The following is a 25,718-nucleotide window of genomic DNA, read 5'->3' on the forward strand; positions in this document are numbered from 1 at the left end:
CTGCCATATGGCTGCCCACTAGGTGAACACTTTGATTAATGTTGCCCACTCCCCAGTTTTTTCCCTGCTCTAATATTTGATTCTGATAACTGAAACTCAGCTCCTCAGTCTGAGTCTCCCATCTTCAGTCCTCACTATCCTCTCCTCTCTCTTTTGTTTAGTCTTTCCTCTGATCACCTGAGACATCTGCAGCTTAAGTTTGGTTTCCAGTGTTGGTTACACTTTCATTTTTTGCTCTCCTAAAGTCTTTGTGCGATATGGAATCGGTAAAGTACAGTGAGGTATCAGTGAGATTAGAGGGAGAGGAAGCAGGCCAGCTTGTTTGAGAGAGATTTTGAGCCATGGGTACGTGTCCTTCGCAGTTGATTAGGCCCCTGGTGTGTCGAGTGTTTCTCCATTAGCTCCTCAGCCTCTTGTCTTCCTCTGTGCGCTGTGACTTCTCTCTACCCCTGAGGTCTACGATATACACACACACACTCACACACTCAAACAAACAGACAGGTACAGACACACGGCATGCACACAGGCAGATAGGCTGCTCTGCTGAGGTCCGCACAGTAACAAGGAGGTGAACAGATGTTGGAGTCACAATATCAATAGGGCTGAGTGTAGGTAATAATACCTTAGCAGGGTTAAGCCATGAGACAGCGCTAACTAGAGAGGCAAGTCTCAAGTGGAGCATTCACTATCCACAAATCACACTGTGCAGCCCTGTGTGTGTGTCTGTCTGTGTGTGTCTTTGTGGGTGCATATTCCCATTACATGTTAGACGGGGCCTGGTGTTGCTGCGGGGGAGCAGTGCGATGGTGTTGTCGCCATTATCAAGTCTGAGAAAAAAGATGTTCTCACCTGAGGTCACAAGTTCATATTTGTTTTCTTTACTCCTCTGTTTTAATGAGGCAACAATACAGAACGCTATGCAGACATCCATGCTGGAACATCTATTACAATCACTCGGGTGCTTTGTTTTCCCTCTGTTTTATGGCCTCTTCCTGCTGCTCGTCTATTTTGGTCTTCCTCGGTCTTGTTAAGTGCTGCCATTCTCCTGTGTTTGGATGTGGCCCAGAGGGCCCTTAGCGAGACCAGGGGCTGGGAATGAGCTGCGAGCCCCAGCCAGGGGGTGCCCACGGTAGGCTGCCAGTCCCACTAAATCTCCCTGATTACCCGGGGTGGCTGCGGTGTGATGGGGGTGTTACCAAGGTGGTGGGCTCTCCAAAGAGGCTGATTGAGATGCAAATGGAGGCCATAACTCAGAGGTAATGCAGACCTGAGCACCCTTTGCCTTGTCCGTTCCTGTTCAGCTCACTCTCTCATCGCTCCCCATTTACTCCAGCAGAGGAGGAGGGACCGTTATTGTCTAAGAATAAAGTTAGATATTTATCATAGAGTAACAAAGGAATAGAGAAAAAAAGTGTGTGGGTGGAGAAGAATGAGGAAGCATGAGTGCATAATTGGCGTTATTTGGATACAAACCTCTGTTTTGACCACACACAAGAAACCAAACCATCTCTGAAGATATCCAACCATGCTCCTGTTTTTAAGGAAGAACAGATGGACACAATCAAGTGCGAGGGACTTGGCTTGCCAGTAGAAAAGGTGGAATGAGCAAGGGAGGAGGAGGGGGAGGAGTAATTGCACAGTCCTTTGCTGAATTGTTCTGTGGATGCAAATTTAAATCCCTCCTATTATTTTAATAATCTGCCTTTTACTGCTTGTGCTCGGATCATTTGTTTGCAAACCAGGTTATTTGGAGAGGGAGGCTCGGGGGTAATTTCATGCTTTGGAGCATTTATATCTATAACTTAATGAGGAGAGGGCCTGTTGTTTCCTGGTAATACACTGCTAGAGGGGAGCAAACTTTTTATTCTCCGTTTAGGGTACTGTTAGAGGGCAATAATGTGGGATTACTCGGATGGAATTAAGGAGCAAAGTGAGGAGAGGCCTAATGCAGCTTTGGGTGATGGACTAAACTTAATACTGATGTTTCTTTTAAGGTTTTTTAGGTTCGTGGGATGTACCATAGGAGATGGGCTTTCCCATTAGTCCATATTACAAAAAGCTTATACCAATTTCTTCAAAGATTTCTCTGGATTAAAGCCTCCTCCATCCCCAGCTGCTGTCTAATTAGACTCAGTCTGCTCCTCTCTTTGTGAAGTTTTTTTTCTCAGTTATCTTTCTTCTCATCATGTGTATGAGAAGATGTAGTCTGTGTATCAGTTTATGAAATTCAGATCTGTCACCTGCTTAATGTCACTCGCATAGTGCCTGGGCAGGGATCAGCTGAGTGGCCCAGCTCGATTCAATTTAACACAACTTTATTGCATTTAGCTGAGAGATGGAAGAAGTCGTACTGTCTACAGTCTAGTGAGAGGATCAGGATTTTTTTAATAAGGTTACCCCCCTTCAGTGGAGCCAAAGATGTTGCAGGATGGACGAATGGAGGGACGTGTGTGTCCATATCCTGTTGTCCACCATCCTCCTCCTGGCTGTCATTCCGTTGCTCCTCGGCTCCTCAGCACCTCTGCTCCCTCGTGAAGGACTCCTCTCTGCAAATTGAATCAGACTGCATGAATTAAAGCGATAATTCAATTTGTTTACAAGGCATCATTTATTCTCTGTCAGGCCGGCGCTCCGTTGACAATCGGTGGCTCGCTGACCCCCGATCTCTGTCGAGGTCACATGATGCATTTATTACATTGTTCAACGAGAGTCTCTCAGGCTATTACCAGGCGACAAGGGGCTAAAGATGCATGATGAGAACCCTATTATTCAAATTTGAAAACACTTACACAGAATGCAGAAGCACATGACCTTATATGCAGACAGTGGAGATCATGTAAATGAAGTTTAACAACGTCAGATGGTAGTAATTAACATGTTATTAATATGTAATGCACCTTTTTTAATTATCATTGTAGCATGTCTGATAGTGCCACCTTTAGCCTTTTATTTCCTCTTTGAGAACATTTTCCTTTATTCACTTGTTCTTCGTCACTCCTGTGAGAGCTGCAGAGCAAACCACGACTCCATCCCAGAGAGGAGAGAATAAAAGACACAATCTCTTGCATTTCCAGGCTAAACTATTGTGACAGTGGAAAATGGTAAGCAGTTTAGAATATTGCCAAACAAAAGAGCTTTTAATCAAAGTGCGTACCAGACCCTGCGGAGAGTAAAACACTCCCTCATCAAAAGGCCTATTATACACTTACTCACATCAAAGGCCTCCATGTTTCTTAATTGCCAGATTCTTTTCTTATTCAATTATGTTATGCTTATGTTTTTATAATGCTGATACAAAAAAGAGCTCGCGTAACCAAATCAAAGGAGCTTAATTTATCATCTCTACAACAGTGTACACATGTGTTAATGCGTACATTTCTGCGAGCGTGTTTGAGACTATACCAGCCCTCCGGATACTGAGATGATACAAGGCGTGATTGTTTCAGGAGAAATTAAGCAGGTTTAGATAGAGCAATCACATCAGTGCATACTTGAATAGAAGAAATTGTTTGTTCTTGAGAGAGTGGAGCTTTATTGCTGACGCCCTCAAATAGAAAGTTGTATAGAGTGTATAAGTGCACAGGGTCGAGGAGTTTTTCCTCCCACTTTATTGTTATCAAATCACAACATAATCAGCATTTAAGTCTGCGTGTCCTGTTCAGCCAGACACCAAAGTCCCTGTGCAGGATTGCAAAATAAGCTGGGTGTAAATATGTAATTGCCCGTGCTTATTCTGAGATCAGAAATATTAGGGAGCAATATGGATCGCATTAAAATCCTGGTTGTTAGGGGTATCGGTTACACTGAAGACATGCAAAAAAATGTGCACTGTCTGCGAATCTGGCGGAGATGGAGAGGGTGAGATGAGGGGGGGAGATAGGAGCAGGAGAGGGTGAGGAAATGGGAGAGGAAGAGACAGAGAGGAAGAGGAGAGGAAGATGAAAATCTCTTAATGTCTTTCCAAGAACATAGACACATTATTTAAATCTCCATCACTTTTTAATGTAAATCTGATCGGGGCTCGGCGCTGGACGAAAAGAGAGGAGAAGTGAAGCAGAGGCGGAAACTGACACACGCTCACACACACACACACACACACACACACACACACACACACACACACACACACACACACACACACACACACACACACACACACACACACACACACACACACACACACACACACACACACACACACATACACACACACACACTGATAGACACAAAAAGACGGCTCAGATTTATAATATAACATTGTTAGGATTGAAACCTGATGTCTCAATTCAAACTTTATTTATTAGGAAGAATAATGCACACAAACACTTTTTAAATAATATCAGATCTCCATTGTTTTAATGAAAAATGCTGAGATTAAAATAACTTCTATGTGTGTGTGTGTTTGTATGTATAGGTGTATGTGTAAGTTTGTTTGTGTGTGTGAGTATGTGTGTGTTTGTGTGGAATCTGATATCTGCCTCAGGCCCCATGGCCCTGGTCTGTCTGCATCCGAAAAGCAAACTCTGCAATTATGATGACCGCCCTGTCCTTTTCATTTCCCATCTCTGTCTCTCTCTGCCTCTTTGTCTCTGTCTCGGCCTCGCACACGCTCTGTTCCTCTCTTTCCCCCTCTCTTTCTTCTTTTCTTCTTTTTCTCTCTCTGACCTGACTGTGTCTCTCCTTAAATTGACAGGTCTGGTTACATTTTAAGCCAAAGTAAAAAGTACTCGCATTCTCAAAATGTGTTAGACAAGACGTTGTATTAAAAATCTTTAACATACTCATTTTTATACTATATCATGACCTAGCTCATGGGACATGAAAAAAAAAGGGGAATACACAGTTAATCTAAACCATGCAAAAATGTATCACACTATGGCGCTGGTGGCCTAGTGGTCTAAGCGCCCCACATACAGAGGCTACAGTCCTCGTAACAGGGGTCGCCAGTTCGATTCCCGGCCGGTCAACCATTTCCTGTCTTCCCCCGCTCTCTACTCCCCACATTTCCTGTCTCTCTTCAGCTGTCCTATGCAATAAAGGCAAAAAAGGCAAAAAATATAACTTAAAAAATAATAATAAAAGTATCACACTAATAAGTGCTGGGTGAGTGGAAGCTATTTGGAGTGTGTTGTTCAGTGTGAAAAGAAACTACAAAGATGGCCGAAGCCAATTAAATGAAACCACACTGGAGAGTTGTTGAGGTGAGAGAGTGTGGGTTGATCCATCCATTACATTTTTTGTAACTTCTTGCATTATTAGTTTTCATCCATTAGCTCTTAAATATCTTCTATGTTGTGGCGGAAAGCACCTAAATTCTGGATACTTACCCAGCTAGTGTGTAAGAACTTTCAATGAGTAAATCTATTTGACGCTGATGTATACTTCTTCTTCTCTGGTACTTTATTGGTAAACTTTTACTCTGTACATATATTTGACATCAGTATTTTACACAGTAAGACTTTGATAAGCTGCTACAGTCATATAAAATGTGTTGCATCATTATAGAGTAAATTAAACCATGCTGCATTATATTTAGTTTTTAGAATTGCCAGCTTTTTTTTTTTTTTTTAAGTTGAATTTTTTGGCCTTTTTGCCTTTATTTTATAGGACAGCTGAAGAGAGACAGGAAATGTTGGGAGTAGAGAGAGGGGGAAGACATGCAGGAAATGATCAACCGGCCGGGAATCGAACCGGTGACCTCTGCGACCTCTGCGACGAGGACTGTGGCCTCTGTACGTGGGGCGCTTAGACCACTAGGCCACATGCGCCCCACCCTTACCAGCTTTTATAGAAAACCATCTTTATGTATTTATATGTATACAATCTCTTTATTAAAATTGAGTTATGTAACTCTTCTATTTTGTTAGATGGATTAATACATGTTTTATTTTAAGTACATATTATACTACTATACTCATACTATTTTCTTTTCTTTTTCAAAATCTTTGATTGGTCTTTGGACCCACGAGCTATTGTATGAAGGGGGCTGAGAGCGCGAATGAAGGTCAGCAGACTCTTACATAAGGTCTCATTCAAAGCTTTAAAAATATAGCATAACTATAATAAAGCCTCTATTAGAGGCCCCTGTTTTACAAAATATAAATCTGTTGTTGACAGCACTTCTGAGGGACATTGAGATATGAAAAAAAGAGAAGAAGCTGTAATAACACATCTACAATTCTCTTTTTAAAAAACAGTCTGTTCTCGTGTTTGTTCTTCATGAATGCTTTTGCAGATCCTAGGTCCAGGAATTCTTGCCATTCATTGTGAATCTGTACCCTGATTGATGCAGGGCGGTCAAAATTCTTCCCAACATTTGCTGAAATTATTCTCTCTTATAGATAAGTTTGAACAGAGTATTCCTTATCCCAGGATATCTTTTACTCATTTAACACCAATACATATTTCTTCCACTGTTGGTTTTCTGGAATCATCCTCCCTCTTTTTTGTTTACAAGGCCTCCCTCCTGCTTTGTGTTTTTCCCAGCCAGCTCTGTGTTTCTCTAAAGCTGCTGCACGACTCGTGTCAGGTTTAAGTGAGTGATTAACTGATTAAAGTGCTTACTAATTAATGTGTTTCATTAATTATACTCATTAATGCTGCGTTTACTAACATGGCGTCACAGAACGGGGATGCAAGCGAGTACTTAACCGAGACTTGGCCTTTCCTACTTGTGTGTGTATGTGTGTGTATGTGTGTGTGTGGGTGTGTGTGTGTGTGTATATATGTGTGTGTGTGTGTAAGAGGTCCCCATGATGTCCGTGTTGAAAGTATCAGCACGTGCAAGCCTCATTCTCCATGTTTCTCATCTGGAAAATCATCCCATGTCCTTCCTTCACCTTTCCCATATCTGCCCCTGCGTTTGCTTGATTTGTAACTTGATTTCAGGAAAGGGAAAACCTGTAGATTATCCCGCTTTCATTAGGGGGGAAAAACCCAGTCCGTGTCAGAGAAAGAAGAAATCAATTTAATACAGACTTAACTGGAGGAAATTGCATATTCTGCCTGTATGTGCTGAACAGGCACTTTCTCTTCCTCACCAGAGACCTGCCTCCCTATTAATTGCAGCGTGTGTGCGTGTCAGTGGGTGAGTGGATGTGTACGTGTGTGTGCATTTGTTTGTTTGTGTGTGTTTGTAATGTGCGGAGTGTATGCATTAATTTGTGTGTGAGGTGTTTCAATGCATGTTTCCTGAGTGTGTGTGTTCAGTCTCTTTGTCTGTGTGTGGAGGTCAATTCTCAGACCTGTGGTAGGGCATGCAGCCAGGTGCGTCTGTTTCTTTATTTGTGACGCGCGCGTGGTTAGTGTGTGTGTGTGTCCACATTTCTTTGTTATTGTATGGTGCATGCACAAGCCCAAGCGCATGTGACTTATCCAGGTGGAGAGAAAATTGGTTGGTATTTATGAACAAACGTCATAATTGTGACAGGATGATATACGAGCGGCACCTTCCCCGCTCCCCCCACCTTCTCTTTTTTCCTCTTTCTTTTCACTAAAAATATACATCTTTGATAAAATACACACTTAAAAGCTGATGACCAATTTAGTGTGGCGTGTTGCGGACAAGGTCGTAGAGATCTGAGTTCGTCTGTGTTCCTCCCTCCGAGGCCTGTTCTAATCTACGGAGCAAGAAGAGGGGCTCAAAGTCATTTCTCTAATTGCTTTTATAAGGTGCCCTTTTCACATGGTGTCTTCCCTGCTCACTCACTTTCACCGTCATTACAACACCTTACCTCCGCACCTGCTGGTTGAAACACAGTCATGTTATATGGCTGCTGGCGTATAATGAAATCAGGTGTTTAAAAGAAGTGATAGAAACATCACATGAAAGAAACAGCCCTCTTTTGTCCTACTCGCTATCCCTCTCCAGGTCTGAGGTGCTTTCCGGGGTCTGCAGGGTAAGTGTTGTGTATATATGGGGGTACTTTTGATTTCTTAAGTGTTGTCCCTGAGTTGGTGATCTATAAGGGGAGCTGAGAGAAGATGGAAACAGGGGTTAAAGTGTGAGAGGGAAGGCTGAGCAGGATAAGGGGAGAGGGGGATGAGATTGAGCCTAGTGCATTAAGACAGTGTATTATTTGGCGGTTCCACTTGCTTGCGTCCATTAGGGGTGGCTGCTATGCTATTAAAGGGGTCAGCGAAGTGTGTGTACCTGTGTGGGTGTGTGAGTATGCCTACATGTGTGTATTTTAAGAGTTAGTAGAGTGGTCCAGTGTCTTATTGAACAGGATGGGGCTCCCCGGCTCTAATACCTCTTCATTTTATTGGATTGGATGGCCCCAGTTATAATTGTATTAGGACTCCTTCCCCCCTTTCTCTCCCCCTTCTCTCACTCCATCTTTCCCCACAGCATGTCATTCACAAACACACGTGGAGTAAGTTGTGAAACAAGGAGTACCTCTGCAAAAGGCCTGCTTCCTCCTCCGTCACACACATCAATTGAGAGGCCATCATCTTCTCCACTCTTACTCTTGGTTCCCTTTTTCTTTCTTCACTTCCTCCTGGTGAAAAAAGCTGGAGGTGGGGGCGAAAGTTGAGAGGTGGGAGCATGAGCAGAGGGATCTGATGCCTACGCTATCACGATGGTGACCTTGCTGCTTTTTGTCTCAGTCATGATGCAGCTCTTGTCTGTTTGTGCGGCCATGAAAATGGACACAAAGTTGCAGCACTTTCTTCTCCTCCTGCTTATTTACATTTGTTTCAGCCACAATTAGCCTTTTTCATTTAGCCGGAGTGATAGGTTGTGTGTAGCTGGGGGCGGTAAGCTCTGTCACCCCGAGCTGAGCTGTGGTGTTGCACACTCAGCGATTACTCCGGAGTTAACCAGAGAGGCTTCGCTGCCTCTCACTTTTCCTTCGCCCTTGAAGAGACCAGGAGTTGTCAGGGTCCTCATAAAACCCTGAACGATTGCGTCCGTGCATTCTTCCTCTTCTTTTTCCACCCTTTTTTCTCCCCTCTTCTCCTTCCAAAACCTGGCCATCTGTCTAATTGTTCACCTCCATCGCTTTAATGCTTTTTACATGCTTTTTCCCCCCTCTTTCCAGGCAATAAACTTTATTTTCTTCGCAAGACTTCAATCTGCAGGGGGGAGGATAGGCGGGCGGGCAGGCTGCTCACCTTCTCCCTGCTGGATTTGCTCCAGTGACCCCCCCTCAACCCCCCTCCTCTATCCTCCCACTGGTCTCCCATTACTCCATCTCTCCTTCCCCTTTCCCCCCTGTCTCTGTAGAAGGAGATACGTGTTCGTCAAGCTGACACCTGCTCTCATCTTCTCTGCTGGTCATACACACTTGGAGGCTCACCCTGTTGACGAGGCCTTTTACTGACCTGTTAATTACCACATGGCTGCCTGCTCTGACCTTGTTTGGAGCTAATGTCTCATTTTTCTTGCAGTTAAACTCAATTCTCCGTTTCATAGGGAAAACAGACTTTTATTCAGCAAAGTTTTCTCGTTTTATCCTTCATCTTTCACTCGCACAAATAGCTCTGTGCATGTATAGAGTGTTTAAGTGCCCAGGAGTGTGAATGCTGCACATACAAGTCGTTAAATGAGACAGTTGTCTCCTCTCACCTGTGATTACTGCTGTGCGCAGATCATATAAGCAGATACCCTATAATCATATCTATAATAGCCATAATCAGCCCTTTAATGCTTTGTAATAGCATCCATATAATAGGATAGAGTAGCATCAAGAGAATAATTCAGGCATAGATAATGGCGTGATAGCGTGCTTTTACCCTTGAGTCACAACATTGAATTTGTTGTGTGTGCATGTGTGTGTGCGGGTGTCTGTGTATGCATGTATAAATATGCCCTGGGGCAGTTAAGGTGTCGGTAAAATGCCTGAAGAATCACATTTCCATCAGAAGGCGCTCTTAACCCTTTCTTGTTGGTTTTGTGCTCACTGCTCCATGGAGCGTCCTTGCTGTGAGTGTCATGTACACTCGGCTCTGCAGAGACAGACGCTCCCATATGACACCCACAGACTGGAGATCAGATCAGTGGAAAAAGGCTGACAGGGGGAGCAGCAGTAGCAGCAGTAGGAGCAGCAGTGGTGGCGGCGGTGGATGGGGAGCGGAACGCTGAACAGCGCTCTTCCGGGGGTGTAATGTGAGCTGACAGCGATCCTCAGGGAGAGCGAGCAGGACGGAGGGGAGATGTAGCATCAGGAATACTTGGTGCTGCTGAACCCAGAGGCCGGCTGAGAGTCCTGGGAGCAATATCTCACTCTTTCCCCCTTCTAGCATGAGGGATGAGTCTAATGGAGCGTTAGTTTGAACGGAACAAGCTCCGCCTCGGTTCATGCTGCACGCACTTGTACAGCAAGGTCCCAAGTGAGCTCACATATTGTAGGGAGATTGAACCAGCTTGTTTTGTTGAGATGCCTCTACAAATAAAGATATGGAGAAAGAGTTTAAGTTGACACTCTTTATCATAAAGAACAAAAAACTTTGGCACTGTGCTCCTGTATATGTCTCTGCTGAGGCCTTTGCCCTGCAGCAGAACACAACAGCGTGATCACAAGGATGATGAATATCAAGCCTGTCTTCCTCAGTGTGTAAATGCAGCAACGCATACACTTTTAAAGTCATTTATCTTTCTCTTCTTCTCTGCTATCCTCACCCTGTCTCCCAACATATGGTGAAGGATGAGACACACATACACACTCAAACAGGCAGTGAGAAAAGAACCGAAAAGCTAGACCTTAGTCAAGACCGTGACTCTTTTACACAACTTTAACGAGCCTGAATGAATTTGACTTTAAGTCACCTATATTTAGATCATTTATGTTGCCCAAAATCACAAATGTGTCTAAAATGGCTTTTTCTTTAGGCTTTGGAAGAAAAAAAAAAGAATAAAGTGTCATCTCAGTCATTCTGTTTGTCTGCAGTTGCTGCTGGTTTTTAAAGTCAGACTTTTGTGTTTCTTGTCTCTACAGCACAAAGCCAGGGTAGAAGCCATGATGTGTGACCTGGCCTCTCTCCGCAGTGTCAGGGAGTTTGCAGAGTCTTTCAAAGCAAAGAAGCTGTAAGTATAACCCAAAATATTAATTTACTGTGCTGAGTCACTTGTCCTCTCTGTAATTTTCTGCAAATTATTTCCTTAAGCACCGGCTGAAAAACCCAGCAATTTCGTCTCATTTATTTACTAGAGAGAGAGGCAACATCCTAACTTTTCTCTCCTCACCGAACGTTGATCTCACATGTTGAAAATAACTTTGCATCAGTTTGAAAGTAAACTAAAGACGTCCGAAAGAGATCGGTTTACAACTGGTTTAATAAAAATTCAGTTTACGAACAAATCATGACACAGTCTCTCAGTTTAAAGAGACAAAGAAAGAGTGGCACAATAAAGCCATGTGGACAAAGCAGACTCTCATTCAGGTGTCCATCACTAATACTTCCTGTGCACACCACACCCAAAGGACATGCAAACAGTTACTGATGGACACCATATGGACAAGGCCTCAGGAGTCAGTGTGTGTATGTGTGTCCATTTGTTTGACATTGGTCAAACAGACCACCAGACTTTATCTGACTTATTTTTCTGATGGTCAGCTTTTACAGCATGTGTCTTTCGTCTCGTGGTCGGTCGCACAGTTGCTATTTTGGGGTCATGTATTCTGTCATCTATACTGCTCATCCACCCGCAGGTCCCTGGATGGAGAAATGTGTGTGTTAATGTGTGTGTGTTGGTATCAGGGGAGCCCCTTGGGGAGAGGCAGGGCACTCATTGCCCGTAGCAGCCCTGGGGCAGGGTATGTCCATCCAGGACACGTGTCCTGGGTCACAGCCAAACCTCATGGTGGCTTTTCTCACTCTGTATCTGTCCCTAAGCTCTCTCCCATCTTTTACATGTCTCCCTTCCTACCTCACCCAAGTATACTGACCTCCTTTTAACCCTTCTGTGCATGTTTCCTGTTTTGTTTATCGGCCGCAGTATCTCCCTCTCTCATGCTGTCTCTCAGTCTTTCTCCGTCTCTGTCGCTCTCTCTCTCTCTCTCTACCTCAGTATTTTGGCAAGGTTGTATTTCTTCATTAGCTGTGCTGTTGGTGGGGGGAGTGGGGGAGTCCCAGGGGACGTCAGAGTACATTAATTCTCATCAGAAGGCGAACAGAGCAGAGTGGAGGCTGGGAGCTCTGAGCTGTGAATGGCACTGGGCAGCTGTCTGAGTCTACCACCGCTCTATTACTGCACGTATGTCTTCAGGCATAACACACACAACATGCACGTATATATGTGCATACATACACACAGTTTTGTAAATACACAGAGACAAACAGTTGCACACAGTCACACACACACACAAGCTCACAGTAACGCTCCTGCAGCGTGTCATTGACAGGTGAAATGTAATCAGAGTCTTTTTCTTTTCCTTCTCTCGTTTCTCACTCCCTTGCTTTTAAGTGCTTTAGTCAGTGGCTTTCACGCTGCTTTGTGTTCCATTGACCCCGATTCTGCTTTAATTGCCTGTCCTTTGAAATGAAATTACCTGGATATTGATATTGTTGAATGCAGTGCAATTTCATCGGGATGTAAATGATGGAGGACGGCGCTGACAGAATGCCCCTAATACAATTTCTGCTGAACGGTCCATAATTAACACGTACAATTTGTTTCCACCTGTAATTTCTTTAACCTGTTCTAACTTCAATCATATTATGTCTAATAGGTGTTCTGTATAGCTACATGCCAGCCAGGTCACATTAGTCTGCCATTCTTTAACTCCAGCATTATTGGGCTGTGACACTGTTGCATTATTTTACATCTCTGCATCTACCATATTTATGCACTCCTGGTTTGTGAGTTTTAATGCAACAACTGTACACATATCCGTATGTGTGTTGCCAGTTACCAATTTTCCTGTTGCCAATAAAATGCAGTGTTAATGACCAGTAGTCCAAGCCCAGCTCACACAGGCAATCTCTTCCTGCTGGCCCCCATTATCATAGAGGTCAAGGGTCACACCCAGGGGGGTTATTTAAAGTAAATATATAAACTGATGCGTCCCTGTTTGGTAGTTAACACCCTCGTTTGACCAGCGCTGAGATTGCACAGTGCTCACCGTGTTGTGTGAAGCCTTAATGTGGAGAGAGGGACTGTGCTACACGGCAATAGGCCTATTAAAGACATTCATTAGACCTGCGCTTATGAGAGAGGGACTAACTGGTGGGCAGTTGGATTAACAGGCCTTTTACATTACAAGCAGACTCGCCAGAGGGCCATCGCAGCTGCGTGGGGGAAATCGCTCTACTGGCCAGAGCAAAGTTGTTTATTGGAGTTTTTCATCACAAAATTGTGCTCCACTTTGAGTGACATGATTATGTTTTTTTTGTTCTTCTGCCTGTTGAAGGCAAAAAGAGAGGCAGATACATCCTAAGAGGTATAGAAGACAGTTTGAGTTTAAAAAAACTGCTACATTGAAAGGGTTTGAAAGGTGGGTCAGGAGTTCAGGTCTGTGCTGTGTTTGTGCAGCTCTCAGCTGCTTTTGCCCAGCACAATGTTACTGTACTCTACACTCTATTAGAGAGGAGAACACTGAGCCTAAAAGAACCGAGATGTTTTATCTGCATTATGAGCGATTTCAGAGCAGAACCTGACATACCAGCTATGTTTCCCCCCCCCCCTTGTTTTTACAGGTGTAAGTGCAGGTCACAACATATGCATTACAGCTTTTTTTTCCCCTACCAAGCCATTAAGTTAGATTACCTTAACTTTATTATATCCTGGGTGAAAATTCAAATATCTCCCTCCTAGTGTGTGCTTTGTTGATAATATGCTGAGCTCGGTATTCTTTAAGTTGACTTGTGACTGGGTTTGTGCTCTTTAATGAACCTTGTGTGTGTTCGGAGGCCTGAAGGTGATCGTACAGTACACTCCTATGTAATAGCATGGGATGGCTCATTATAGCAAGGCATAACAATTCACACATTAATTTTCCAGCATCCAGTTTTTAATTAATCCAGTAGGCAGTCTTAAACACAGGGTACACAAATTGCCTTCGGCCTCATAATTAATTCTAATGGAAGAAATTAAAAATTGGTGGGGTGTGTTTGGATTGTTCGGCTGTGTTACTGTGGTTTCGAGCTCGCTGGAGCGACGCTGTCACCGACAAGGATCTCTCGCTGCCCTGACCAATCCAGCAATCCCAGCAATCCCTGCTCAGCGGCACAGGAGCAGGAAGTGTTACTCGCACATTTGAAATCTGCAAAAAAAAAAATAATGCATCGTGCTTCCGTTGTTTTTGTATCATGACTGTGTTTTTATGTGTGTGTATGTGTTTGTGTGTTACCTTTCTGAGTGGATGTTTTGGTGGGTTTGGTTTCTCCATGTGGCTACACAGAGCTGGTATCAACAGTCATTACTCCCACCACCCTTGTGTGTTGTAACAGTTAGAGATTGCTCTTCAATGTGTTGTTGCTCTTGGATTCCAGCCAGCTGTATTCGGTATCTACAGCACCTGTCGAGCCGTGGGGAGCTGCACTGGAAACCTCTGTATCATATCAGTGATACTGAAACTGTGCCTCTGCGGACCTCTAAAGTCAACCGCTCTCTGGAATAAGACACCCTGTTTCCTCTCCTGACCTTTACTTCATATTACATCCTGTTTTTTTTACCTCTTCTCCCTGCCTGTCCTTATTTCTTCTTCAGCCAAACAGTAGTATGAAAACCCTCTTTGTATGCAGCTCTTTGTTTTCATATATAATCAGTCAAAAATAAAACATGTCTTATCCCTGCCTTCATAGGCCCCTGCACATTCTGGTGTGTAATGCAGCTGTGTGCACTCAGCCCTGGTCCCAGACGGAGGATGGCCTGGAGTCCACTTTCCAGATCTGCCACCTCGGTCACTTCCTGCTCGTCCAGTGCCTCCAGGATGTGCTGCGTCGCTCTGCTCCTGCCCGTGTTGTGGTGGTATCCTCAGAGTCCCACAGGTAAAGGCGGACTAGTTTGTTAGTGTTTGTTTGTTTAATATTCTATACTTATTTATAAACCCTGCTTTTATTTACCTGTGGTATTTTTCTGCACTGCCTTTGCTGGTTCTTTGCTGTATATCTTGGTGCATTACTGCCATCGTTAGTATTATCTAACTTACATTAAATTCACTTTAGGGAGCTTAAAAATCAGCATAGTGCAACTGAATGGGGATCCCTCTGACATACCCTCCATCCTGAAAACCTGAAATTAGGGCAGTATCTGGAATTAGCTCAGGAAACCACAGACTGACATTTACAGAGCAAAGCTAGAATTAAATCATCATTCAAAATACCCTCATCCCAGATCCACCCAAATCATTGTCTTTCACAATCAAAAACCACTGCCTATGAGACAAATACCTTATTCATTACTTTTGCCAAATGAATTAGAATGACTTCTGCTCAATATTTAATTCAAGGGGCAAGGATAATTTAACTTTGTCAGCTCCTTGGTTTTAATAGTCTACTCCATTAACACACCAAAATACATTATTTTTAACAGTTACTACAGATAGTTTGGGTGTTTTGAATGCATAGTGAGTGTATTACCCACAGGAAATCCCATCCCAGTCAGCTAGACCCTTTTGAAGAGGAACCATGGAAGCCAGGCTATCAACTGCTGCAAACCGGGTCAACTACCATGTAATTTAGCTTATGTTAGGAGAGTCCAAACCAAACACTCATCTCAGTATTATCATACACTATACTTGAATTATTTTAAGCATTTTACTTTGCCATCAAAAAGCCCCCATAGGTGTTTCTCCACCTGCCAGTGCACTGATCAGCTGTGTGGATCTATGATGTGTAAGTTAAACTTGACTTTTGCTTTGCACACTTACAGTTATAATACAATTATTGCATCTCAGTTTGACATAATCGTAAGCAACAAAGGCTGAACATCATCCTCTGGACAAAATAATGGCTGTAGAGTTTGTTACTCAGATCAGTCCTCCCCTTTAACAGCTTACACAGTGTGTTTTAATAATATAAACACATTGTGCATGACATTGGTTGTGTCATGCAATAAAAAACATTGAGACTCAAATACTTACTTTGATGGCACACTTTGATTTCACCCTTGTTTTCTGATTTAACGTCTACAAATTGAAGACAGTCGGTGAAACAGCTGTGTTCAGTAGAGGCTCTGGATGGTGAGTGGTGCAGACTGCAGCCATATTTGAGCCGCTGGAATTTTCTGATCCAGAAAGGTCCTAAAATACTGTTATTATCAAGTCCTACTTGTGTCAGCAAGTTGCTCTCTGGATATGTGAGCATGGGCTCACAGTTTACACACCACTAGGTAACTTGGGATCTCTTGCTCTAAAGTGAGCACTGAAGTTTCTCCCCTCTCTATTTCGATCTGTTGAGACTCATTCTTTTCCCCTGGACTCAGGTTGGAAGTGTCCTCTTGTATCCAGATTAAACACAATACCATCTTTGCTGTCTAAAGGACTCATTTTTGGTTTGGTCTGCAGGCTTCAAAAGAGACACAAACCACTCAGCTGATCAATGTGCTGCAGGCAGAAGAATGTGTGTGTGAGTGTGTGTATGTGAGTGTGGGTTGTGTCAAGTGAATAGTGCTAAAACCAAGTGGCTCCCTGACAGCAAAGTAAAGCACTTTAAACTTTCCAAATAGAGTGTTTACTGACATTGACATTAGTGTTGGAGTCGGATTTTAAAATTAGCTAAATCACATGGTAAACTTGACCCTGTCTGCAGTGGGTGATAGCCTAGCTCCCATTCAAGCTCACTGCCCTGGTAGTATTGATATGAACTAATATGCTGTATATTAGTATTGAAATAATGTAGGGTGATGTAATTACACATTTCAATCTCATCTTGCTCTAATGTACCTTTTACACTGTTGGCATAAAATGTTTCTCAGAGGATACTCTAATGAAAATCAGCCCCCCTGCTCTGGCAGAATTGAGCAACACACCTCTGTTTGTCCTGTAATACCAGCGCTCACAGTTGAGTCATATTTAGTTACATTGATACAATTTAAACAACTCTGTTAAACTCAACAACAGCTCAGCTCCACTCGTGCACTTCCAGCTGCTGCTGCTGCATTGGTTAGTTTTTACCACAAACTGATAAATCAGACTTAATGCATATTGTCAAACATGACAGCCTCACTCACTGAAAACTCATTTCCCTCCACACGCTGTCACTATGAATTAAACGTATCATCAACATGATGGATGGACTGCTCTGTTAAAATTTACTTTGATCAAGTATCTGCTCCTTTCTGTCTGACCCCCTGACTCAGCCCCTTTCACTCTTCTTCCCTTCCCCTCCCTCTTCTGACACTTTTTTCCAACTCTGTCTTTTTGTTAAGCAACTGCGCTCCACGGGCCTCTGTTTTTTCCTGTCATACAGGAGACAAGCATGATGTGTTGCAGAGAACTGCGAGGCCAGGCCTTGAGCCATGTGTCTTAGAGTCAGTGAGTGTGTGTGTGACATTGATTCTGGCTTCAGTCAGTCAGACGGCCAAGCAGAGTGATTGATTGGAGCTCGGCAGAGTGACCTGAGACAAGGAGAACATACGCAGAGTTATTCTAGCAGATCAAACCGCAGCACTATTACACAGGCTCACATATGAGTTATGTTATACAGGCTGCCATGCATGAGAGCACAGGAGAGGAAGGCTTGGCACTCAGATTCACTTGGGGTCATCCTGCGATTACATGCTATAGGAAAAGAAAGAGGAAGAGTGTCATGAAGGGAGTATCGACAGGATATGATTGATGCAAGACTTTACGACACTGAAAACAATGAGTTCACACAAGTTTTAGTGGCGCACAAACTGACAAGTTGCCACAGGATCAGACACAATGGGTATGATTAAAAAAGGGTTTTCATCTCTCCCTTTCAAGAGGTTCTGATATGTATGTGGTCACATGGGCTACAATACAATGGGGTAAAAAACTTTAATAGAAAACACAAAGCAACCCAGTAGAGCGCTTATCTTCTTTAGCCATATCTTTTACAGAGGTTTTATCATCACCCATACAGATCTGGGTGAGGATTTTAGTACTTTGTCCAGTTTTCTCTCTTTCTTTAACACTGACAAACTTTGGATCAGCCTTTTTGAACATGCTATGTTCCCCCAAAGTCAACACCTCACAATCATTACTCTGGCCATGAACTGATTCATTCTTACCAACCCAGCTTTCGATTGACCGATGCACTCATATCTCACTTCTTTAAAATCATTTACCAAATCAGATCAGAAATTCTATACAGCCCATATTAACATATATCTCAAGGCCAGGAATGGTCTTCACCATTTCCACATTTCTGCCTCCCAGACCCACACCCACTCACCTTCCCTTCTCTCCTCTACAACCAACAGGAGCTTTAACCCCTTCAAAGAGGGCTTAGGCAGGACCAGAGAGAGTCAGTTTCACACTGACATGGACCAGAGGGAGGGGAAGAAGGAGCAGAAATAGACAATATCTCATATTACATCTTCCATTCTGTCCACCTCATTCCAGACCTATATTACATCTACTGAAGTCACTCCCTTTTTTGTTTGTGTCATTTTCACTTTCCGCTGATTTCCCATTTATTCACTTAGCCTCCCCTCAAAGCGCTGTGTGACCCATGACCCTGCAGCATATTGTATCCCCTAAGCCCCTTGTCCGCTGGTATAGCATTGACCTGTCTGGGACAGGGGTGGGAGAGATGGACACAAGGGTAATGGCTGGGCACTTTATCAGTTTCCAGCAGTGGGGCTTACTGTGGAATTGGCCCAGTACAGGTTCACTTTGCCCCAGTAATACATCAGATGTAGTCATACAAGAGAAGTCAGTGTTATTAATAGAAAAACATCTGATCGATCTTTGACGCAGTTTTGGTTCTGTACTTCAATGTAGAGATATTTTCAAGAAACAAAATCTATATATTTCATCATACAAGATTATGACAGGTTTGGTAGTTTATTTCAATATCACAGTAAAGCCAGGCACAACTTAATCGCCAGACATTTTGATTGAAAAAACACGACATTTGGTGCTCAGGCGACTGATTTATCCACCTCGACTTGCTAAAGTAGTTATGAAGTTGCAGCACATGAAATGAAAAGCCTGCAGATGTTGTAATTTAGCCAAGCAAGGATGTTGCGGAAGGCGACAGTAAACAAGAGGCAGCAAGCTTGTAAAATCACAACAAGGAAACCAGGTGACATTTTGATTGGTTGTTTTCTAATGACTGGATTAATATGTAGGATGTGTTCCACCGGTTTGGAGCCTTACTCTCCTTCTCCCTCCCACACAAACACTCATACACAGACACACAGGGAGTGTAGCTTATGTGCCTGTGTATCGTGATGTTATAGTGCGACTGCATAATAACACAACGAGTAGTGTAATGTTTAAGGGGCCTTGTCAAACATCTGGAGTTTAACAGCTCTGTCGCAGGCAATTAAAGAACATCATGTCACGTCTTTGATTTGTATGCAGCCAGCAATCCCACATCTGCCGGTAGAAAGCTCACACAGACACATGCAGACACACTCTTACTACTCTTTTTCTGGACTACGTTTCAGGTTCACAGACCTCTTAGACTCATGTGGGAAGGTGGACCTGGCCCTGCTGTGTCCCCCAAAGAAGGAGTACTGGTCCATGCTGGCATACAACAGAGTCAAACTTTGTAATGTCCTCTTCAGCCACGAGCTCAACCGCCGCCTGTCACCTCATGGTGTTACATCAAATGCAGTGCATCCTGGGAACATGATGTACACGTCTATTCACCGCAGCTGGTGGCTGATGACCTTTCTCTTCACACTGGCCCGACCTTTCACCAAGTCTATGGTAAGCAAAAGAGAAGTCTTACCTTCAGACTGTGTAAACAGCCACTAAAAACACTACTTACTAACTTAAGATGATTGATTGATCGACATTAGATACCTTTTTCATTGCACCAGAGTGGTTTTAAAGCTAGGTTTGTATCTCTGCTTGAAGAGACATTCAGGGACTTTACCACACTGTATTCGAATCTAGTTCAGACTCTGACGTGTTTCCCCCCTCAGCCCATGTATTTGTCTTGGAAATGAGGAGAGGAGAGGAAAAGGATGGAGAGGGGTAGATCTGCTGAGTGCTGAGGGCTCAGCAAGAGAGTCTGGGTTTCACAGATAGAGAGATAATCTGTGGTTTGTTTTCCTCTTTCTCCTGTCACTGTTTATTTTACTCTGAGAGGTGGTTCCCCCATCCTCTCACAAGGATAGAAGATATTCAAGATCCTGTGTACCGTGACTATTAGGTTACGATAAATGCACTGCAAAAACTCAGCCCTCTACTCATGTGCAGCAGATAAAAAGCTTTCTGTTAAATATGTCTTTAACATATACCAAATTTCACATCAGGAGAACCTATTAGCAGATATTTTCAGATGCATTATCTTAAGTTCTGAGTCTTATTAGCAGACTTACAGTAGAGACATTGTCCTCACAGGCTGTCTTTTAGAATATAAAGAGACCAGGCCAGGTGCTGTGCCAGAGGAACCAGCAGGTTTAATCTTTTCACAGACTTAATTTTGAAGCATTAATAAATCCAAATCCCCCTCAGAGAGCTAACATTCTACTTAACCTGTGTGGGACTTAGGGCCTGTGTCCAATGACAGCGTTTTACTGGCCACACCTATTTTCTACACAAAACCAATGCAGTTGAGCTTTTTTAAGCGCATAAACTCCCTCAGCAGTGGCTGTTTTTTGTCACTGTGCTTATATAAAGAGGACTCTATAGCCCTAGTAGTACGGATAGTATTCCATAGTCGTGTTGTTGATTTGCTTTGATTCTCACACGGGCAATGATGAGGAAACCTCTAGAGAGGAGGTGATTTGGAGGAACAGCCTACTCAATCGGAACCTGACTTTGGTTATGTTGTAGTACTTCTGGTGAAAACTCATAATCTATTGAGAAGACCATGCTTTTGTACAGCCAGGGTTATAAGTGTCAATAGCATCAGGCATTGAGCAAAGATTGATGATCAACCATAGACTGTATAAAATATGGACGTAGGATCTGTGACGTCACCCATCTGTTTATGAAGCGCTGTTTTGAGGCCAATTGTCGGCGGCAGCCATATTGCTGCTGTTGAGGGATTGTGACGTTAAGAGGCTGAGTTTGAGCCTCCTAGCCAACAGCTACTGTGTTCCCGCAGGCAGCTGTGCCTCTCATTGGAGGACTCGTAATCTCAATATCTTCAAAATTGCCGCTTTAGAAAAAAATTCACCCCCCTCACAGTGAGAGCACATCGAGAAATGAGCTATCCAGACTACACTCGTCTTTTATACCAGGCTGTAAACATGTTTATTTCTGCTGTAAAGATCGTCTTTTTCTCATGCATGTGTATGTGACTTCCGGTACTTCCGGAGCCAGCCTCAAGCGGATCCTCGATGAACTGCAGTTTTTAGCACTTCTGCATTGGATTCATATTTTTTAGACCGGAGGTTGCCGCTTGTGATCAACTACAACAACAATTGAGTTTTAACCATCCAGCATGTTTTGCATGTTTTGTAAATGCTCTCCGTAAGGTTGTACAATGACCAATGGGCAAAACACTGGAGAACACTAACACTGGGGATGGTCTTTACTCCAGCAGTACTGCTTCAACCTTTTTAGTAAAAAAAAGCAATAGTGACCAACCTCAGATCAAACCTCAGACTAAGTAAAATTTGAACATTCAGTTGTATTTATGGCAAACTGGTCCATTTCTTTGCACCTACAAAGGCACCGTGAAAGGATCCAAGGTTGCACATCAAGTCAACATTGTTTTGATGGCAATGGAGAAGTCCTGTGAACATGTTCTATGTTTCATCTTGTAGGGGTTGCATTTGCAACGCTGAGTGCCAAAGAAAACACCTTTTTGGGAGTAGAATTGAGCTGGAGTTATGGACTGGAGAGTCAGATTTGAGAGTCAGGGTTGCGTCTTTTATCGCCTTTTGGAAGTGAAATCATTTTTGCTCATAAGACTGTGAAAAATTGAATACTTCAGCTATTTTTTAAGAGCCAGTTTTTGTCAGTCTTACTTTAGTAATCACATCTTCAAGATTTTTCTTCTAAATATGAACAAGCTTTTTAAATAATGAAGCATTTTCCATTGCACACACCAGTTTTATGAAACATTTGAAGTGTTTTTCTTCCAGTTAATCTGCATTTATTGGGTGATGATGCATGTTTTGTGTGTGGCTCAACAGTAAATGACTGCCTGACCCACTGTTCATAGTACATGTACATGCTTATAAGGTGGCGTAAGGTGCCTGAGGTTAACGTCCTCGCCACACTTAAGATAAGAACGACAAAATCCAACACAGAGATTTATCGCAGTCTGTATCGTCTCTGCTCTCCTCCCTCTTCCCTTTAGGCTCCACACTGTCCTAATCTATGCTCTAGTTTGACTATTACATCTTTCCATTAGCTTTTCTTCATACTTCATATCAATTTAGTGTTTGCATGGAAGGGAAGATGTGAAGTGTTGAAAGGCAGCGTGCTGGAGATTTTAGTGAAGCGTCATTCTGATCCATCATGTTTGACAGACTGGAGGCCTCGGGCTGTCATTTGTCTCTCCTACCTCTGACAGAGGATGAGAGATGAGAGGAAGTGCTCTTCAGCACCTTTCGCTAAATGCCAAGCAGAACATTTGACTCTTTCTGTCACACAACACTTTTTCTCCCTGCCTCTTTTACCTTCTGTAGCATTTGTCTTTTCTCTATTCCATCACTTCCTGTCCTGTTTAAATCTGCTCTAAGTCGATTTAAGCAGGATTAATCTTTTGCTAAACATGCTTTTGAATCATATGATTTGGAAGTGTATGTGTGTGTTTTTTGGTGTGTCTAATGTGTGATGTGGGCACACAGATGTAATTAGCGTAGCCGTTTCTCCTCCAGAATGAGGCTTACATGTGCTTAATTAAACGTAGAGTAGATGTTAGTAAATATTAAAGGACAAAGGTAGAGCTAGTAATTAAATTCTGGTATGCTGACACAGCAATTAGCTAAAACTCATGTCTGATAAAGGCCACACACAGACACACACAGACTCACAGATAGAGGCACACCCCTAAGCTGAGCATTTGCTCTTATTTAAATCTAGTCTCGATAAGGCCCCCTGAAAGTGTATCCTCTTTAAAATCCCACTCCTCACTCCGTCTGCCCCCACATTAAGGGCTTAATAAAACAGTGATATTATTTCAGTTATTGGTTGCAGGGATATGAAGATGGTATCGCTTTAATTGCCTGCGTACGCTAGCGGGATCCTCTGAGATTGTTCAGGGATGCAAACACAAGCAGAAAGTCGACTCCAAAAAACAATCACAAAGCCCCCGTGTGTGTTCTTGCAGAAATAACCAGCCTCTCATTTAAAACACAGGTTTGATTTATAGCGGCACAGGTGGAGTGATATACAGTCGCACACACAGACACAAGCACACACATGAACTCACAATGCGGAGACTACTGGAACACCTGGAGCCACATGTGGTCCTAAATCTTTAATTTGATTGTTGCAGTAAAGGCTAGGAGATGTCATGTGAGGCCATAAGCTCCGTACTCGGTCATCCAATCGTGATTTCCTGCCTCATTAATTGTGCTCCACGCTCTCTTCTTTTATCAGTTGTTAACTTTCACCCTTCACTTTTATCTTATCTTATATTTCTTCCGCGTATTAACACAATATTTTGACTTTTGCATTCTTTGTGTCGTAGATTCCACTTAAGGCAAAGAAACTTCACCATTAGCAGGGAGCACAGCCCACTCTGCTATTGATGTACAGAGCTGATTCCATTTTGCTGAGTTGAGAAAGGCATCTATAAAGAGCCATGACATTTTAATCAGCCAAACTATCTCCTCCTAACATCATGTTCCCCTCCCCGCGCCTTGATCTACTTATCAGAGATTGTGCGACCAGGCCTGTGACTCCTGTTTCTTTAATTCAGCGTGTTTAGAGTGGGAGTTTTCCCTGTGTCCTTTGCTGTGATTATCAGCGTTGAATGATCTGATCTAGCCTGCAGTGGTGTAAAGATTTGTGTATGAGACTAAGGAAGAGCGGGAGAGGCATGAAACAGCGGTTATCACAGTTCTGTTTGATTCTTAAAATGTAAATGACACAGATTTTGGTTGATTTATTTGATTTAGGGTAGGATTTCTGGCCTTTGACAACACATGTACAAGCAGTAAAAGTTGTAAGACAGTAAACTTAAACAGCACTGAGTGAATTATTGAGCTTGCTGCAGTTATTACTTGTGCTGTAACCTTTGTAAAGTTGTCAACGTCCTGTAACGCTGACCCTGTGACATTTTGTTGACTGACTGATTGCTCCCCCAAGATCAGTGCACCCTCAGGCTCTGAGCAGCTGTGCCCCGCCTATACTCATCTAATCTATACTTTAACTATAGGCGCAGACAGTGCTGAGCTGAATGGAGATCAGTGTGTACCTCATCATCCACTATAATGGATAGAAGGAGGAGGGAAGGGGGATGTGTGGGTACAGGTCCAAGAGGCTCTGCTGGTCCAATCAGACACCTCGCTTCCCCCAGGGTCTGGTTCCATCAGCGCTCTTGCCTGGTCCCATGCTTCTTAGCGTTTTAGCGTGATTATTTTACCCAGGATCCTGCCTCGGGCACCAGGCCACCTTTTTACATATGCACAGGCTGAACTTTTGACCAGGCACCAGCAGTCAGGGCTGGATTAGAGAAACCGTTGTTCGGTTCCTCGTCTGCTGAGCCTTGCTTACTGCAACCAGGAGCTCTCTCTCCTGCACCTCAGGGGTTAACCCCTGAGACAGGTCCCCCCCAGCATTACCATAAAACACACATACAGACACAGAGGTTGGTGCCGTACTGTATGTGAGCACTGATTCCACTTTTACCTGGCTGTTCTTTATCAGTTTCCCTCCTGCAGACAGACGTGAGGTCAGGTGCTAGATCTGCTATCTGGTGTAGCACACAGACGCAGTGGCTCTGCTGCACAGCCAGGCTACCTGTCTGTGTGTGTGTGTGTGTGTGTGTGTGTGTGTGTGTGTGTGTGTGTGTGTGTGTGTGTGTGTGTGTGTGTGTGTGTGTGTGTGTGTGTGTGTGTGTGTGTGTTTGTGTGTGTGTGTGTATGTGTGTGTGTGTGTGTGTGTGGTGCTCAGCCATGTGGAAAGAAAGAGGAGCAGAGGTCCCAATCTACCCGCCGGCCCCCCCTGCTCCTCTGTGGGGTTAGATGAGCTGCCAGGCCCTTGTAATAGAGTCCTCTTGGATGATTAGGAGCTACACAGGAGGGGGTCAGCTCCAGCCTGACTGGAGACACTGTGCAAGGTTCTCCTCGCTGGTGGAGACAGAATGTTACACATTATGCTAACTTGTACGAGGCTCACAGACTCGGGGAGGTTCTCTCTGATGATGCGCACATTTTCTTTAGAGGCAGTGTTTTAGATCATTTTTAGGAGCTAGATAAAATACACGTCATATTCCTGTCTGACATTTCCCACTGTGCTGCTGCACTACACACAAGAGAGAGAGAGAGACATAGAGGGGGAAAAGAGAGCAACATAGAGAGGAGGATCAAGAGACATGAGGGACAGAGTAAGATGTGTTGGTGTGGGGTTGGATAAAAGCATACAATCCCATTTGGCGGTATTGACATGTGTGTTCCTGCCCGATCCTGTTACTGGGATTATTGTCCACGGAGATACCATTTCATTAAAGAAAACACGCACACACGCACACACACACACACACACGCACACGCACACGCACACGCA

General features: G+C 43.5%; 1 protein-coding gene across 1 annotated transcript in view; it reads left to right on the forward strand.

Moving 5' to 3' along the window:
• wwox (WW domain containing oxidoreductase) overlaps positions 1-25,718 on the forward strand; it is a 152,883-nt gene that overhangs the window by 29,942 nt on the left and 97,223 nt on the right. Inside the window, 3 exon segments of the mRNA XM_034686547.1 lie at positions 10,941-11,029; positions 14,749-14,934; positions 19,526-19,790. Of these exon segments, the coding sequence (XP_034542438.1) occupies positions 10,941-11,029; positions 14,749-14,934; positions 19,526-19,790 (540 nt within the window).

Source organism: Notolabrus celidotus, chromosome 6, assembly GCF_009762535.1.
Source record: "Notolabrus celidotus isolate fNotCel1 chromosome 6, fNotCel1.pri, whole genome shotgun sequence".
Lineage (NCBI taxonomy): Eukaryota > Metazoa > Chordata > Actinopteri > Labriformes > Labridae > Notolabrus > Notolabrus celidotus.